The 15,937-nt window shown below is 49.4% G+C and overlaps 3 protein-coding genes across 4 annotated transcripts; 1 reads left to right on the plus strand and 2 right to left on the minus strand.

Moving 5' to 3' along the window:
* Positions 1 to 513: 513 nt before the first annotated feature.
* Positions 514 to 5,768, minus strand: kctd9b (potassium channel tetramerization domain containing 9b). 2 transcript variants are annotated; one of them, XM_084693594.1, is made up of 12 exons: positions 5,569 to 5,768; positions 5,234 to 5,355; positions 5,093 to 5,136; positions 4,885 to 4,978; positions 4,739 to 4,797; positions 4,464 to 4,592; positions 4,300 to 4,367; positions 4,002 to 4,097; positions 2,039 to 2,188; positions 1,773 to 1,878; positions 1,453 to 1,586; positions 514 to 906 (listed from the first exon to the last, which is right to left on the minus strand). In XM_084693594.1, the coding sequence occupies exons 1-12, from the start codon at positions 5,614 to 5,616 to the stop codon at positions 790 to 792; spliced, it is 1,167 nt and encodes a 388-aa protein (XP_084549720.1). In that variant the 5' UTR covers positions 5,617 to 5,768; the 3' UTR covers positions 514 to 789. The 2 variants fall into 2 exon arrangements, with proteins under 2 accessions (XP_084549720.1, XP_084549721.1); XM_084693595.1 differs by lacking the exons at positions 2,039 to 2,188; positions 4,002 to 4,097.
* Positions 5,769 to 5,912: 144 nt separating this feature from the next.
* Positions 5,913 to 8,905, minus strand: marchf5l (membrane-associated ring finger (C3HC4) 5, like). The gene is made up of 7 exons (XM_084693597.1): positions 8,751 to 8,905; positions 8,205 to 8,298; positions 7,885 to 8,087; positions 7,664 to 7,794; positions 6,983 to 7,157; positions 6,699 to 6,865; positions 5,913 to 6,555 (listed from the first exon to the last, which is right to left on the minus strand). Exons 2-7 carry the CDS (start codon positions 8,231 to 8,233, stop codon positions 6,379 to 6,381), a joined length of 882 nt encoding a protein of 293 aa, XP_084549723.1. The 5' UTR covers positions 8,234 to 8,298; positions 8,751 to 8,905; the 3' UTR covers positions 5,913 to 6,378.
* A 64-nt stretch (positions 8,906 to 8,969) lies between these two features.
* Positions 8,970 to 15,164, plus strand: actr1b (actin related protein 1B). The gene is made up of 11 exons (XM_084693596.1): positions 8,970 to 9,175; positions 10,160 to 10,224; positions 10,359 to 10,434; positions 10,809 to 10,934; positions 11,178 to 11,302; positions 11,692 to 11,908; positions 12,062 to 12,154; positions 12,339 to 12,513; positions 12,910 to 12,971; positions 13,147 to 13,187; positions 13,347 to 15,164. Exons 1-11 carry the CDS (start codon positions 9,128 to 9,130, stop codon positions 13,447 to 13,449), a joined length of 1,131 nt encoding a protein of 376 aa, XP_084549722.1. The 5' UTR covers positions 8,970 to 9,127; the 3' UTR covers positions 13,450 to 15,164.
* Positions 15,165 to 15,937: the final 773 nt, after the last annotated feature.

Raw genomic sequence — 15,937 nt, forward strand, 5'->3', positions numbered from 1 at the left:
TGTCTCTCTCTCTCCCTCTGTCCCACTCTCTCTTTATCTCTCTCTCTCTCTCTCTCTCACATACACACGAGTACATGCATGCACACCACACACCAGCAAAGGCCTGCATGCAAAATGCAATCTCTGACAAAGTGGGCTGACAAGTGAACGGAATGGTCAGAATTAAGTCTGCCTAGTAATTTACTCAAGTGTACCATCTCATTGAGATGATCGTGATTGGTCAGTAGTATCTGTGGGCAGACTGAAACAGAAGCAGAATACCGAGAGCCATGGTGGATACAGATAAGACTTGACTGCCCCCTGCTGGACATGACCATGAAGGCCAATAGTTGATCTGAAACATCTTCAACACAGCCGTCACAATGTACAGAACAATACGCAATGCGTGTTTGCATTTACGCAGTTCGTATGCGTGATCGTTTGAGCAACTGGTAAAGAAAGAAGCCCTTCCTTGGTTGTTTTTTTTTCTGTTTCATACCTACACATACTGTAAATGATGACACTGGAAGGACATATCATACAAAATAATTACATTTATCGTACATCATCGCCAAACAGGTATTCAGCAGTAACAGCACAATGGACAATGAGGCCCTGAGTACGAACACATAGTCTTTGCTCAACAGCCAAATATCAGTAGACCAGGGCCCCCCAGTAACCAGGCTGTTCGTCAGTGGATCATACGCTAGGTCACATGCAGAGGCTTGCGCTGCCATTCTTCCGACAAGCCAGCTCGGGTTGCACACGCCCCCCTTCCAACAGTGTGCGCGCGTGCTTCGGCAGAGGTGGTCATCGTACGCTCTGGGACATGTGCAGGGCGGTCAGCATCTCCTCAAAGATGGCCCCCTTGACGTTGGAGCCCCGTAGATTGGCCTCCTGGAGGTCGCAGCCGGACAGGTCACAGTTCTGGTGGGGCAAACAGAGATGGAGGGTATCGCTCGCAGGCGCTCGCATTGGTGAGGATTTCTTGAGGCCTGCGTCTGCGAGCCTGAATGTGAGAGTGTGTGTGAGTGTGAAAGAAAGTGAGAGAGAAAGTGATATAGGAGGGAGAGGGAGAGGAGGAGAGAGAGAGAGAGAGAGAGAGCGAGAGGGGGGGGGGGAGAGAGAGGGGGAGAGAGAGAGGGGGGAGAGAGAGAGAGAGAGAGAGAGAGAGAGGGAGAGGAGGAGAGAGAGAGAGAGAGAGAGGAGAGGAGGAGAGAGAGAGGGGGGGAGAGAGAGAGGAGGAGAGGGGGGAGAGAGAGAGAGAGAGAGAGGGGGGAGAGAGAGGGAAAGAGAGAGAGAGGGGGAGAGAGAGGGAAAGAGAGAGAGAGGGGGGGGAGAGAGAGAGAGAGAGAGAGGGGGGGGGGAGAGAGAGGGAGAGAGAGAGAGGGGGGGGGGAGAGAGAGGGAGAGAGAGAGAGAGAGAGAGAGGGGGGGAGAGAGAGAGTGAGTGTGAGTGTGTGTGTGTGTTTACCTCCAGGTCTGTCCCGGCCAGCGTAGCCCCTCTCAGGTTGCAGTTCTTCAGTTTGGCATTCTTCAGCGTGGCCACACGCAGGTTGATGCCTGTCATCTGACTACCCTCCATATCCACCCCCTTTAGGTTGGCCCCTGGGACACACACAGACCCACTCAGGAACATAGCACCGAAACAACTTGTCCCCCACACACGCACCCACCCACACCAATACCACTGAGACGTCTCAGCCCATGCACCGAGTACCTTGGCATGCTGCCTACACACACACACACACACACAGGCACACACTCAACACAGCCCAAAGACCTCTGTCTCACCCTCCAGGTTGGCCTTGACTCCGGCAGGGTCCTCAAAGTTACAGCCTCGGAGGGAGGCACCCTCAGCGTTAGAGCACAGCATCATGACACCCAGCAGGTTCGCTCCCTGAAGGCACACACGTACGTTGTTCAGTGCCACTATAGTTTTCACATCGTCATCAGCTTCCCATCACAACCACAGTATAAGTCCTTAAAGACAAACCTCCCTGTCCCTGTCCCTGTCCCTCTCTCTCTCTCTCTCTCTCTCTCATATATCACACACTTACGTCCAGGCATGCTGAGGACAGGTCAGCCCTCTCCAGGTTGGCACCACTGAGGTTGGCATGGGTGAGGTTGGCTAAGCTCAGGTTGGCCATTTTGAAGTTTATGCAGCGCAGGTCGAGTCGAGACAGGTCGGCCCCGCTGAAGTTCAGACCCTGAAGTACAGGACAGTACTACTAACACACGGACCAATCACATAGCTGAAGTACAGGACAGTACTACTAACACACGGACCAATCACATAGCTGAAGTACAGGACAGTACTACTAACACACGGACCAATCACATAGCTGAAGTACAGGACAGTACTACTAACACACGGACCAATCACATAGCTGAAGTACAGGACAGTACTACTAACACACGGACCAATCACATAGCTGAAGTACAGGACAGTACTACTAACACACGGACCAATCACATAGCTGACGTACAGGACAGTACTACAAACACACAGACCAATCACATAGCTGAAGTACAGGACAGTACTACTAACACACGGATCAATCACATAGCTGAAGTACAGGACAGTACTACTAACACACGGACCAATCACATAGCTGAAGTACAGGACAGTACTACTAACACACGGACCAATCACATAGCTGAAGTACAGGACAGTACTACTAACACACGGACCAATCACATAGCTGAAGTACAGGACAGTACTACTAACACACGGACCAATCACATAGCTGAAGTACAGGACAGTACTACTAACACACGGACCAATCACATAGCTGAAGTACAGGACAGTACTACTAACACACGGACCAATCACATAGCTGAAGTACAGGACAGTACTACTAACACACGGACCAATCACATAGCTGAAGTACAGGACAGTACTACTAACACACGGACCAATCACATAGCTGAAGTACAGGACAGTACTACTAACACACGGACCAATCACATAGCTGAAGTACAGGACAGTACTACTAACACACGGACCAATCACATAGCTGACGTACAGGACAGTACTACAAACACACGGACCAATCACATAGCTGAAGTACAGGACAGTACTACTAACACACGGATCAATCACATAGCTGAAGTACAGGACAGTACTACTAACACACGGACCAATCACATAGCTGAAGTACAGGACAGTACTACTAACACACGGACCAATCACATAGCTGAAGTACAGGACAGTACTACTAACACACGGACCAATCACATAGCTGAAGTACAGGACAGTACTACTAACACACGGACCAATCACATAGCTGAAGTACAGGACAGTACTACTAACACACGGACCAATCACATAGCTGAAGTACAGGACAGTACTACTAACACACGGACCAATCACATAGCTGAAGTACAGGACAGTACTACTAACACACGGACCAATCACATAGCTGAAGTACAGGACAGTACTACTAACACACGGACCAATCACATAGCTGACGTACAGGACAGTACTACTAACACACGGACCAATCACATAGCTGAAGTACAGGACAGTACTACTAACACACGGATCAATCACATAGCTGAAGTACAGGACAGTACTACTAACACACGGACCAATCACATAGCTGAAGTACAGGACAGTATTACTAACACACGGATCAATCACATAGCTGAAGTACAGGACAGTACTACTAACACACGGACCAATCACATAGCTGAAGTACAGGACAGTACTACTAACACACGGACCAATCACATAGCTGAAGTACAGGACAGTACTACTAACACACGGATCAATCACATAGCTGAAGTACAGGACAGTACTACTAACACACGGACCAATCACATAGCTGAAGTACAGGACAGTACTACTAACACACGGACCAATCACATAGCTGAAGTACAGGACAGTACTACTAACACAAGGGACCAATCACATAGGCCTAGGGAGAGAGAGGAGATATATAGAAAACAAAGACATAGAATCATAGAGATAGATGAGATAAAGAGAAATGGCGGGGGCGGGGCAGATTATGTTTGTACCTGACAACGGAGCTCTGACTTTGTGCTTGTGGCCAATAGGAAACGTACAAACTCCTTCCTGGTTAGAGGGGAGTGGTCCCCGGGGGGCTGAGAGGCCTGGGTAAAAGACGGCCACAGAGCCAAGGTCACGAGGGAAGTGAGTGGGAGGAAGCTGATTCCGTGCTAATTACAGTCATTGTCTTACAGGACTCTTCTCAATGGCAATGATGTCGTTAGGTATGATAATGACCCATTACTGTCCCCCCACCAAAGACAGACACACACAGATTTCTTCCCAGCCAGAAGGGTGCAAACCCACCTTTATCAGAGTCTCCAGTTGTTCAGCCAGCTGCTCAATTCCAAAGAAGCGAGCTTCTTCCAGTACACCTAGAGAGACAACCACAGAATGTGATGGCCTAGTGTTTCTTTATGGGGGTGGTAAGGTGTGTATGTGTGTTTCTACAGGTGTGTTCAAATATTTACCTAGAGGGTTGATGCCTTCGTTTATGATGAGCTGCCCATGTCTCAGGTAGTTTAGGATGGGCTCAAAGTATTCAGGGCTGCGATCGATCAAATATGCCCCCTGAGAATCCTGCCTATTGCCCCACACGTCTTCACACACACACACACACAAAAGTAATACATTAACGTGATACAACACATTGAAAGCACTGCCTTTTGAATTTAGGGGACGTCATCTCTATTGGACTAACGGTTCTACCATTACGACACAAGCTGCATTTGGAGAGAAGCATCACCTTTATCTCGGAACATGTGGGCCAGCATACTCTCTGGCTGCTTACTGACCAGTGTACTTCTGGGAAGAAAACAAGTGCACATGCGCGTTTCAGACATATACCTACAGGGCTAGTAGCAGTACTGTTCAAGTAGCAGTCATGGTTACCGTGTGGTGGTGAAGCATCGTCCCCCAACATTTAGTGTTAGCCAGTCAGTGTGTGTCGGACATCTCCCGGAACCAACAGGATCCTCTTGTTGATCTAACACACACAGATACCGTTTCCGCATGCCACAGAACCCCCCAGTCCACTCCTGGCAATTAGGATTATTATGCGTGCCATATGCACTCGACAAAAAGAAAACCAGCAGCTCACCATCGAAGGAGTGTCCTTCCGATACGTAGAGCACGTCGTCATCTCTGCAGAACATACACAAAATACATTATGCGTGAGAGTAACTGATTATCTTTAGATCGGATGTGACTTCGTAGTGGTGTAGCCCTACCGTTTACTCACCTTATCAGCGCTATATCATCCATAAGACCGCCGTTCCCGTTATAAACGTTTGTAGCTCGTATTCCCAGTTTGGCGCTTGCGACGGACAATAGGTCTTCAAGCGAGCCATAAACCGCCACGACCTGTTACAATCAAATACTAAAATATGAAGCTGAGCTGACCGGCAGGCGATTTGAACCTGTGTTGAACAAAACACTTTCGGTGACTGTTTATAAATTCCATGATGGGCGTGAAGAAAGGGAAGTTGTAGACAATATACGCTCTAGAGTTATCAAGACACAGCAAGCGAAGGGTTTAGATAACACGTGTGTTAAAGTACTTTACACAGTCATTACCTTTCCATTAGAAGAACTTCCGTTGACAAATATCGTAACTCTCCTCATATTTAAAAAAAATGATTTGCAGGTACTCGCTTTTCCTCATTCCAAATTTCCAATTGACATCAACTCCACAACATCCGCAGTCCAGACAGCCAATCATCGACCGAGATAACGTTTTGTCCAATAGCGAGAAGGTAAGAAAAGTCCGCATTCAGCTTTGATTGAATACCTTGTACAGGCTTAATCAACATGTTGGAACATGCTTTATGAAACACCATAGTTGTTCAACATCTGTTTTCCTCCCAGCCCACTTTTTACTCTGATATACATTTTTTTCTTAATACATTTTCCACAGAGTGATCAATCAAAAAAGTTTATTGAGGCTAATTGTTCAGTGACGCAATATAAGCTTTACAATGTACAAACACACACAATCGTGACTGGATGAATATCTTACAATGTGATTAGGAGGCACAAACCGAAAATACATTTCATTGTCCCGAAGTCCTGAAGTTTGAGAAGGTTTACTAAATACAAAATATGCAAGTGAGTGCAACCCAGGTCTGAGAATGAATACAAGTTGTGCTCTGATTGGTTGAGTATGTGTGTGTGCATGTGCATTTGGGAGGCTCTTGCTTCTGGGATTGGATGAGAAAAGGAAGGCTTTAGCCCCTACCCAAGTCTCAACTGAGAGCTACCTCCCTTTCATATCTCTCCCAGTTAAAAGCGGGTTCGCCATATACTATTGCATAAAGGGGCCACCCTATAACTATGACAGTGCCAATGACTTCCGTCTCACAGTGAGGTTTGTTCGAAGTGTCACTGTTACTCGTTTCCGCTGTCTTCTGTGTCTTCCTCTCCTCCTTCACTCTGTTCTTCCCCCTCTCTTTCCTGATCTCTCTCAGGGTAGTTCAGAATGTGCCTATTGGCCTGAATGAGGTACTGCTGCTGTTTGAAATACACCTTCAGCACTCCCTTCATCGCCACAAACGCGATACCGCCCTGTTGGAAAGGAGAGAGGGGGAGGGAGAGAGACCATCAAACAAAGCCTCGCCGACACAAACACGGAGAAGCGGCGACGCGCGCGGATGCGAGTCCGTCCCGAACGTCTGAAGACAATCCAGAGCCACGCGGATCGGACTCACCAGCACGGTTCGCTGGAGACTGGAGGGCACGCGACCAAACAGGAGCCGTCCGACCAGACTGGCGATGGAGGGGAAGACGAGCGCTCCGCACAGGGTACGAGACACGGAGAGGTGGTCCCCGCCGCTCCCCCCGTCCGCCGGCACGCGGGGCAAGGGCCGCCCTATACCTGGAGGCAGGACGGGCGGCTTCTCAGCGGCTGAAACTACCGATCGCCTCTCGATTTGCAAAAAAAAAAAAAACCCCAGGCGGGGCGCTGACGGAAGGGAGTGCGCGTGCGGCGTACCTGACACGAGCAGCTGGAGCTTGGAGGAATGCCTCTGCCACAGCCTCAGCAGGTAGTCCTCCCAGCGGATCATCTTACCCAGGACCAGCATGACGGGGATGGTGGGCAGGCCCATCAGGAGGAACAGGGGGTCGGCTCGCTCCATCACGTCCAGGCCCTTCTTGTGACCCACCACCTGGACAGAATCACAGATGTCGGCATAAAAGATATGGCCTTCCATATTTATTTATAGTCATTCAAAAATGACGCCCTTGTCCAGAGCGACTTACAGTGAGTACAGGGACATTCCCCCCCCCGAGGCAAGTAGGGTGAAGTGCCTTGCCCAAAGACACAACATCATGCGCACCGGCCGGGAATCAAACTGGCAACCTTCAGATTACTAGCCCGATGCTCTACCCGCTCAGCCACCTGACTCCCCCATATGGAAGGAGGAGTCAGATGGCTGAGCGGTTAAGGAATCGGGCTAGTAATCTTAAGGTTGCCAGTTTGATTCTTGGCCGTGCCAAAAAAATGACGTTGCGTCCTTGGGCAAGGCACTTCACCCTACTTGCCTCGGGGGGGAATGTCCCTGTACTTACTGCAAGTCGCTCTGGTTAAGAGCGTCTCCTAAATGAATACATGTAAATGTTCCACGAGCGTGGTCCATGTGTGGAGCTGCGTGTGTTTGTGTGTCGAGGGCACCTGCATGACGGTCACAGCTCCGTATGTTACAGCGGACCAGTAGACGGTTCCCACGACGACCCCGGCGGCGGCGAACGGACTGGCCCGGGACAGGGCTCTGTCTGCCTGCTGGAGGAAGTAGACCAGCGGGCCTGGGGGGGACACGCACAGGGTCCTTTCACACTCACGCAACCCCCCAAACGGACATGTTGGGCCTGTCGGCATGAGGGGCTAGCGCTTACCCATCTTAGGGAACATGATGCGGTACTCGGTGCCACATTGGGGGCAGCTGACCGCTCCTCCGCTGTTCCCCTTCTGCTTCTCGTCAAGCCATCGCTGCAGACAAGTCTGGTGAATCCACTTGGTACAGCCCTTACACCTGCAGGGGCTCACCCACTCGGCAACACGGTCCTCTTTTTCGGTGGCAAAACACACCCAACAGTGTCTGAGAAGCGATCACGCGCACATACACAGACGCACACGTAATGGAGGAGAGATATGAGTATGTTTAGGATTGATTGTATGCATGGTCATAAAATGTGTACACAGAACTCCATCTTACTTCTCAGGGGGCTCCTCGACGCAGGCCATGTTTAGTCTGTTCTGTTATCACCATGGGCGACACAGGAGGCAGACAGTAGGACTTTAGACAGAGCCTAAACACACAAATGAACAGCACATAACGTCTAGCTTTACTTTTTCAGTTTAAAAGAACTGAAACCGGTAGTAAGTAGTGCTTAACCGGCTAACAAAAGGAGGTGTAGACAAGTGCTCTGAATATTAAACAGGTTCAATCCTGTTACCACCTTAACAATTTGCTAAATTGTGCTCAGTAAATGTCTAAAGTGAAGTTCAGTCAATTAGTTTTAAAGTCTTTGTCGGTTAGATCTATCGTACGTATACTTCGCTAGGGAAGAAACTGAAAGACAAGGTGTGAAACCTATTACTATAGCTTTGAGAACCACAGGTGTGGTCTCAAAACAAAAAGTCTACGCTGAATAGCTTCTGGACGCGTTAGCTAGTTAGCATACGCTTGCTACCTAGTAAGAGAAGACGCTTTAGTGACCAGCGTTTAAAACTGAAAGCAACATCTAGTTTAGCTACCTACCTGAGAACACCTTTAAAGTTCACGAACAAAATGGCTTGTTTGTAAGATAATTAACTATCCTAGTCAGCAATGTCAGGTGCTAGCTAGTTAGCTGAATAACCCGTCATGTCCTCTTCTTTGGGCCTGCAGTAAACATCTGCCAACCAACACAGGGAGGTTTGACAGGGGGCACGTGGAGTCGAGTGATGAGCACTGTGATTGGCTATTCCAAATGTCTGTCAAACCGACGGGGTAGGGTGTAGTGAGCAAAGCAAGGAGCGGCGACGAGTCGTCTGAGCCCACAGTGACAGGGCGTTATTTACATGATCAAAATATAAAAGAGAGAGAAATATACACGGAACTGCACCTAGAAATCTATCTTTAACAATCTGTCGGTCATGGAGTCTTACGACATTATAGCAAACCAGCCGGTTGTGATTGACAATGTGAGTATGATGTCACTCACCATCCACACCCTTGTGTCGAGCTCACACAAACCGCTATGCTAGCTGCCGAGGGTTGTCTAGCTAGTTTTTTTCATTGTTTTGTGGCTAGATTTTCAAGGCGTCACAGCCATGCCAATCCTTGCTGTCGAATATGTATCGGTTGCTAACAGTAACCAATATCGAACATGGACTTAGTACAGTGTTACTAAGCGCTGTAAAAAGCAGTTAGCTAATCTGTTCGATGGGGATTGCTAATCTAACTAGCTGATAGGCTAGCGGTAATTACTTTACCATAGCTAGTAGTGCTAACGCCATATACTTTTAAAGCAAGCGGTCTTAGATTAGCCCATGTGCCTGCCTGACTTGCTACTTTTTATAGGACGTATCATTCGTCTGTATAAAACGTCATGGTACGATATGTAACATGTCAGCTAGCCAGTTAGCACCCTCAATAAAGGGCTTAGCTAGCTAGCTAGGTTTACTACAGCAGCACCATCTTGGTTGGATCTCAATAGTCTATTCTTGATTCCTTGAGTTATGCCGGCGATCAATGTGCACTTCTCGCGTCCACTATCAATTTTGCAAAAGTAAGAGGGGAAGCCGCACAAATCAAAGGCCATGCATGATGCAATTTATAGACCCATATAACACACATTGCTCTGCATGCTGGATGACGACTGAAAACACTGTGACGTTCACATTTGGACACACGCACTGAAATGAAATTTTACCCTTGCAAAAAGCGCAGTAGCACCCTTTTGTCATGTGAATATTTGTGTGGACTGTGAAACAACGAACAGAAGATAGTGTGTACTGCACCAAACACCACATAGAGGGTTGCTGTGAAGATGACTATGAGCGCCTCAGGCCATGTCTTATGACCGCTCGCATACACAGGGACACAGCCACTGTCTACTGTCAGCTATTAAAAAAACGGCCCCTCCCACAGTAACCGTCTTTTCTTTTTTCTCTCCTTCTCCACAGGGGTCAGGTGTTGTCAAAGCTGGCTTTGCAGGAGACCAAATCCCCAAATACTGCTTCCCCAACTAGTAAGCAGACCTATTAATGTAACACATGACGACAGAGCCAGAGACTACAGCTTCTTCTTTCTTGGTGTATTTTTTCTGTGGTGCTAACTATTTTTGTTTTATTTTAAATTTATTTTCTCTCCTTTGTGACCCAGCGTGGGTCGTCCGAAGCATGTACGCGTGATGGCAGGAGCTCTGGAGGGAGATCTCTTCATCGGACCCAAGGCAGAGGTAGGACGCGGGACTCTCCACACCTACCGAAAGCAGACCACTGTTAGCTTCGTTCGCTCTGCGCCCTCCATTGTCTTTTAGTCATGTCAACATGACTCCCAGTACAGGCCCACTAGCCCAGAAGTGGAAGAGCCAACGAAATGTCAGTGCGTCATCTTGTCTCTTATTTCCCACCCACTGTTTCTCTCTCTCTCTCTCTCTCTCTCTCTCTCTCTCTCTCTCTCTCTCTCTCTCTCTCTCTCTCTCTCTCTCTCTCTCTCTCTCTCTCTCTCTCTCTCTCTCTCTCTCTCTCTCTCTCTCTCTCTCTCTCTCTCTCTCTCTCTCTCTCTCTCTCTCTCTCTCTTCCTCTCTCTCTCTCTCTCTCTCTCTGATAGGAGCACAGGGGCTTGCTGTCAGTACGGTATCCAATGGAGCATGGGATAGTGAAGGACTGGAATGACATGGAGAGGATCTGGCAGTATGTCTACTCCAAGGAGCAGCTGCAGACCTTCTCAGAAGAGGTGGGCTCTCTTCCAATCCTCTGCCCCCTCCTCTGTCCATTTCCTCCCCCCTCCTTCCTCTCTAGCGTCCTTTCAACACCTTTGGCGTGCCCTCCCTCTCCGTCCTGCTTCTCTGTCTCACTCCCGCGGGCCCTCTCCTGTGTTTCTCTGGCTCGTTCGGTCATCCAATCCTGTCGTGTTCACACCCCTGGGTTGACACCCCCCAAGTAATTGCGGTTCTGTCCCCCCCCCCCCCCCACGCAGCATCCCGTGCTGCTGACCGAGGCGCCCCTCAACCCCAGCAAGAACCGGGAGAAAGCCGCCGAGATCTTCTTCGAGACGTTCAACGTCCCCGCCCTCTTCATCTCCATGCAGGCCGTCCTCAGTCTGTGAGTACGCCGCCCAAGTCCCCCCCCCCCCCAGCCTCCTGTCGCACAAGCCCCGCCCCCAGGCAGGGTGGGGCTTTGAGAGGTGACTGCTCTCCCTCTCTCTCTCTGTCTCTCTCTCTTTCTCTATCTCTGTCTCTCTCTGTCTCTGTCTCTTTCTCTGTCTCTTTCTCTATCTCTGTCTCTCTCTGTCTCTGTCTCCGTCTCTCTGTCTCTTTCTCTATCTCTGTCTCTCTCTCTCTCTCGCTCTGTCTTTCTCTCCCTCTCTCTCTTTGTCTCTCTCCCTCTCTCTCTCTGTGTCTCACTCTCTCTGTCTCTCTCTCACTCACTCACTCTCCCTGTCTCTGTCTCTCTCTTCTCTCCTCTCTCTGTCTCTCTCTCTCTCCCCACAGCTATGCCACGGGCCGCACCACGGGCGTGGTGTTGGACTCGGGCGACGGCGTGACCCACGCCGTGCCCATCTACGAGGGCTTCGCCATCCCCCACTCCATCATGCGGGTGGACATCGCCGGCCGCGACGTCTCCCGCTACCTCCGCCTGCTGCTGCGCAAGGAGGGCTACGACTTCCACACCTCGGCCGAGTTCGAGGTGGTCCGCACCATCAAAGAGGTACGGTCTACCGCCTACGGTCTACGGAAGCTTTCCCCTCCCCAGGCGTCAAGGGGAAGCTTCCGAAGTCGCTGCGGTCATATTGGAACCGTCCGCGTCTATGCGAAAGCTCCGATACGCGCTCCTCACGTTTCCTGCGCCGTGTTTCCACAGCGGGCCTGCTACCTGTCCCTCAACCCCCAGAAAGACGAGACCATCGAAACGGAGAAGTCTCAGTACACCCTGCCTGACGGGAGCACGCTAGATGTGAGTGGGGGTGCACATCGGCACACGGCACTGCCAGACGTGGGATTTGAAGCGTTGTGTCGCACAGTCTGATCCATGACTTGGAGCACGCAGTAAACACATTTGGGCATCGCTAGCATGGTTGTTTGACTGACCCCCCCCCCCCCCCCCCCCGCCCCTGATCTGACCTCTGACCCTTGTTTAGATTGGGCCGGCCAGGTTCAGGGCTCCGGAGCTGCTGTTTAGACCTGATCTGATAGGCGACGAGAGCGAAGGGATTCACGAGGTTCTGGCCTTCGCCATCCAGAAGTCGGACATGGACCTGCGGCGTACGCTCTTCTCCAACATCGTACTGTCTGGAGGGTCCACACTGCTCAAAGGTACACACACACACACACCCTACACACACCTACGCACACCAAATCAGAGATGGGTGCGAATCTTTTCAGATCTCATTCAAAAACGCTGCTGTGTCCCGTCAGCACGGATGTAGTCTGGTGTTAAAGTTCACGCCTGTGGGTCATTGCACAGATGCGGCGTGAGCAGGAAGGGCACACACGCTCTGTGCAAAACCGTTTCAATAATATATCACTAGACTGGCGTGTCCCTTTAACACCCGCAATGCTTTTTGACACTTGGTTTTTCTTCTGTGGTTGATGGCCCCCTTAGCTCAGCACTGCTCAAACCCCTTCTGAACATCTCACACACACACACACACACACACACACCACACGTCTACACTGTCCTGTCAGCTAACAGTTTCTGTGCTTCACCAGGATTTGGGGACAGGATGCTCAGCGAAGTCAAGAAACTCGCCCCCAAAGACGTCAAGATTAAGGTACGATTGCCGACATGGCCAGAATGGCTTCCATGCTTTTGACAGTCTCCTATAAATCTTCCCTCCGTGCGCTGGTTCTCCTACGTAGACAAAGCCTTCAACTCGGGGGGGGGGGGGGGGGAGCGAGGAACAGGATGTCGACGTAACTTGTTGATGTTTCTCGTTTCCCGTCTAGATCTCCGCCCCTCAGGAGAGACTGTACTCGACGTGGATTGGGTATGTTTCGTTTTGTCCGTCTCGCGAGTGATGCAGCTCGAATGTTGTCGTATGCATGTCGACCTATAAGATCCAAGTAAGTTCGTGCGTGAAAATCACTGAGGCCCGTCCTTAACTTCTGTCCCTTCTGCCCTCCTCCTCGACTCTGCGCGGGTATAGTGGTTCCATCTTGGCGTCTTTGGACACCTTCAAGAAAATGTGGGTGTCCAAGAAGGAGTACGAGGAGGACCGAACGCGTGCCATCCACAGGAAGACCTTCTAACAAGGGGGCGCGTGCCTCGAACCTGCCCCCAGAACTGCTCCGACGTACCCCTAGAAAACCCCCAGCCACCTTCCACCACTCCCACTTTGCATAGCTAGCTACTCGCCCAAACATCTCCATGTAGCCCCCACATTTAACCTGAACCTCCCCCCCCACACACACACACACCCCTGGAAGACCTAGGTCTGGTGTGTTTCTTCCCTCCCCCAGCCTGATCCACCCAGGCCCCCTGTCTGAGCCCAGTACCCAACCCAAGGCTGGGAGGTGTGGGTGGGGCACCAGTCAGTACTGTGGACTGCTATTGCTCTTATTACAGCCCATGCTATGCTACACTCTCCTCAACCCTCAAGTATTCACATCAGTCTTTTCCCCTACGAAGCCCGGTATGGTATCTCCATAGCATCATGACAATGAAGGGGAATGTTCTTTTCCGCTGTTGTTTAAAAAAGAAAAAGGAAAGAAAAAAAAAAACGTTAAAAAAATCCATTCCAAACTGAAGAGATTTTTTTTTTCTTTTTCGTTATTCTTACTCTTCATTCGTTTTGTTTTTTTAAAGCACCATATTGTTGGCCACCCTAGAAGTTACAGTTGATGCTATTTCTTCCCCCCCCCTTCCCCTTGTTTTAGGAATGTGTAGTGTGTATGTTAAGGGGTTCAAGTCAAGACAACCACTATTTCTTCTTATGTCCCATCTTATCAGTGTCGCAAACGTAAACAAACATCCATTCAATTTGCTGTGGTTTTATCACCATTTGTCTGAAAAAAAAAAAAAAAAAATGTATTCAATACAACACTTAAGAATCTCCCTGTAAACCTGACCTGGGTTTATATATATACGGTTATAAGTCTGTTTAATGTTAGAAAGTAGGGCATGTTGAATGGGACCTTTACAAAGATGAATATCTCAAACTGCTGTCCAGTGTCAATTCAGCCTCCAGAACCAGCAGCATGCCAGTTTGTGCCCCGATCAGTCATGTCTGTGCCACTGTAGGCTGTGCTTTGGAGACTTGGTAAAAGAAGGCCCGTTTCTTGTGCTCTCTAGTAGTCAGGGAAATCATTTGGGAGGGGAGGTCAGCTGAGGGCCCGTGGTCGAGCGAGAAGGGGCTGTGGCCGATAAGCACATTCAGGAGATGACCATGAGCACCCTCCAAATTCCAGAAGTCCCGTCCCCCCCCACCATTCAGCTCATGCACTCTTGTCAAATTTCACGAAGCCACCTGCCCCGAGAGCTATATATATATGACGTAAAAAAACGTTTGAACCAGAACTTATTGAAAGCTAGGTTTAGAATAGAAGCCTTCTCCCCCCATGCAGACCCTAAGCAACTTGGTGATGTCATCTGAGTTTGTTGTACCCTTTTATTAACCCCCTCTCCCTCCTCTATACTTGTAGAAGCCTGGCTATTTTTCATTTCCCTGCATATCCATGGCAGTAAGGGGTTGTGTTGAAACCTGTGTCCGCCTTACTGTGCCTCAGCACAGGAACCTTCACATGTGCTTCTGGGTGTTTTTTAAAAGGTTATGAACTTCATCAGCCTTGTGTACAGTGGAATGCTTTTCAAAGACGACGACGACAACAAAAAACAAAACAAAAAAAAACGAAATATGAAAAGGAGTTAAACAGGACTAAAAAATGTACAATACTGTTTATTCAAGTGTTGCTTTTACTTTTTGTTTTGTACATTCAGTATAATAAATAAGTTAATGACTGCTGAACCCGTGTATGTTGTCGCCCTTTGTGAAACCAGTTTGTCAGAGACGGGCCCTTCAGTCCGCCCTCTCTCCTCTCTCTCTCTGCCTCCCCCCCTTTTCTCTCTGTCTCTCTTTCTCGTGGCTTTCCATCATCAACCCATATTGATGTCTGCAGCAGGCTTGTTGACAGCTTAGCCAGCTGAGAAGAAAGGCATCCTATCAAGTCTGACAGACGGGCAACAATACTGGAGATCGAAGCGCGTGCGCGCACACAAACACACACACTTCAGATGTGGATGGTAGTGATCAGGTGAGCAGGCCCACAGAGAGCTGCAGACGCAGAGATGAGGATGAGGAGGGCACGTCAAGGTCACCGACATGAGACGCCAACGGAGACCGTGCAATACCCTCGCTCACCTTAAGGAGGCAGTCTTGGATCAGCACCACAAGAAAGAAAAAGAGAATGTGAGGCACCAGCGACAGAATGTCCTAAGTGCTTTTGGTTAAAAATAATCATATATATTTTTATGTCATATCCAATAGACATCTGAAGTACAATTCAAGTACTTCTACAAGTGTAGAAGTGCACTTTTACGTGTCCACTCATGCTGATAGCTGTGTGTACGTACCCTCATCCTGGTGTCTCACCCTGGCCCAGGCTTACAGAGGCCTTGGGAGCCAAACATCACCAGTAAGATGACAAACTGACACAGGACCATTAGAAGGACCGTTATAACCAACACCCCAAACTTCATTCTGTCTTCCTGATTATGGCGGTGCACAGAAGTTTCCTAATC

The sequence above is a fragment of the Hypomesus nipponensis genome, chromosome 27, assembly GCF_054491055.1.
Source record: "Hypomesus nipponensis isolate SF chromosome 27, ASM5449105v1, whole genome shotgun sequence".
In the NCBI taxonomy this organism is placed as follows: Eukaryota; Metazoa; Chordata; class Actinopteri; order Osmeriformes; family Osmeridae; genus Hypomesus; species Hypomesus nipponensis.

What these genes read in the sequence shown, in the direction of transcription:
- kctd9b (XM_084693594.1), bottom strand. Translation starts at nt 5,616, where the DNA reads ATGAGGAGAGTTACGATATTTGTCAACGGAAGTTCTTCTAATGGAAAG. An exon ending in CGATGCTTCACCACCACACG is followed by an intron (nt 4,798 to 4,884) that starts GTAACCATGACT and finishes TTTTCTTCCCAG; the next exon opens with AAGTACACTGGTCAGTAAGC. An exon ending in AGTCAAGGCCAACCTGGAGG is followed by an intron (nt 1,587 to 1,772) that starts GTGAGACAGAGG and finishes TGTGTGTCCCAG; the next exon opens with GGGCCAACCTAAAGGGGGTG.
- marchf5l (XM_084693597.1), bottom strand. Translation starts at nt 8,233, where the DNA reads ATGGCCTGCGTCGAGGAGCCCCCTGAGAA. An exon ending in GCTCCAGCTGCTCGTGTCAG is followed by an intron (nt 6,866 to 6,982) that starts GTACGCCGCACG and finishes TCCTGCCTCCAG; the next exon opens with GTATAGGGCGGCCCTTGCCC. An exon ending in GTCTCCAGCGAACCGTGCTG is followed by an intron (nt 6,556 to 6,698) that starts GTGAGTCCGATC and finishes CCTTTCCAACAG; the next exon opens with GGCGGTATCGCGTTTGTGGC.
- actr1b (XM_084693596.1), top strand. Translation starts at nt 9,128, where the DNA reads ATGGAGTCTTACGACATTATAGCAAACCAGCCGGTTGTGATTGACAAT. An exon ending in AGCCGGTTGTGATTGACAAT is followed by an intron (nt 9,176 to 10,159) that starts GTGAGTATGATG and finishes CCTTCTCCACAG; the next exon opens with GGGTCAGGTGTTGTCAAAGC. An exon ending in AGGGTCCACACTGCTCAAAG is followed by an intron (nt 12,514 to 12,909) that starts GTACACACACAC and finishes GTGCTTCACCAG; the next exon opens with GATTTGGGGACAGGATGCTC.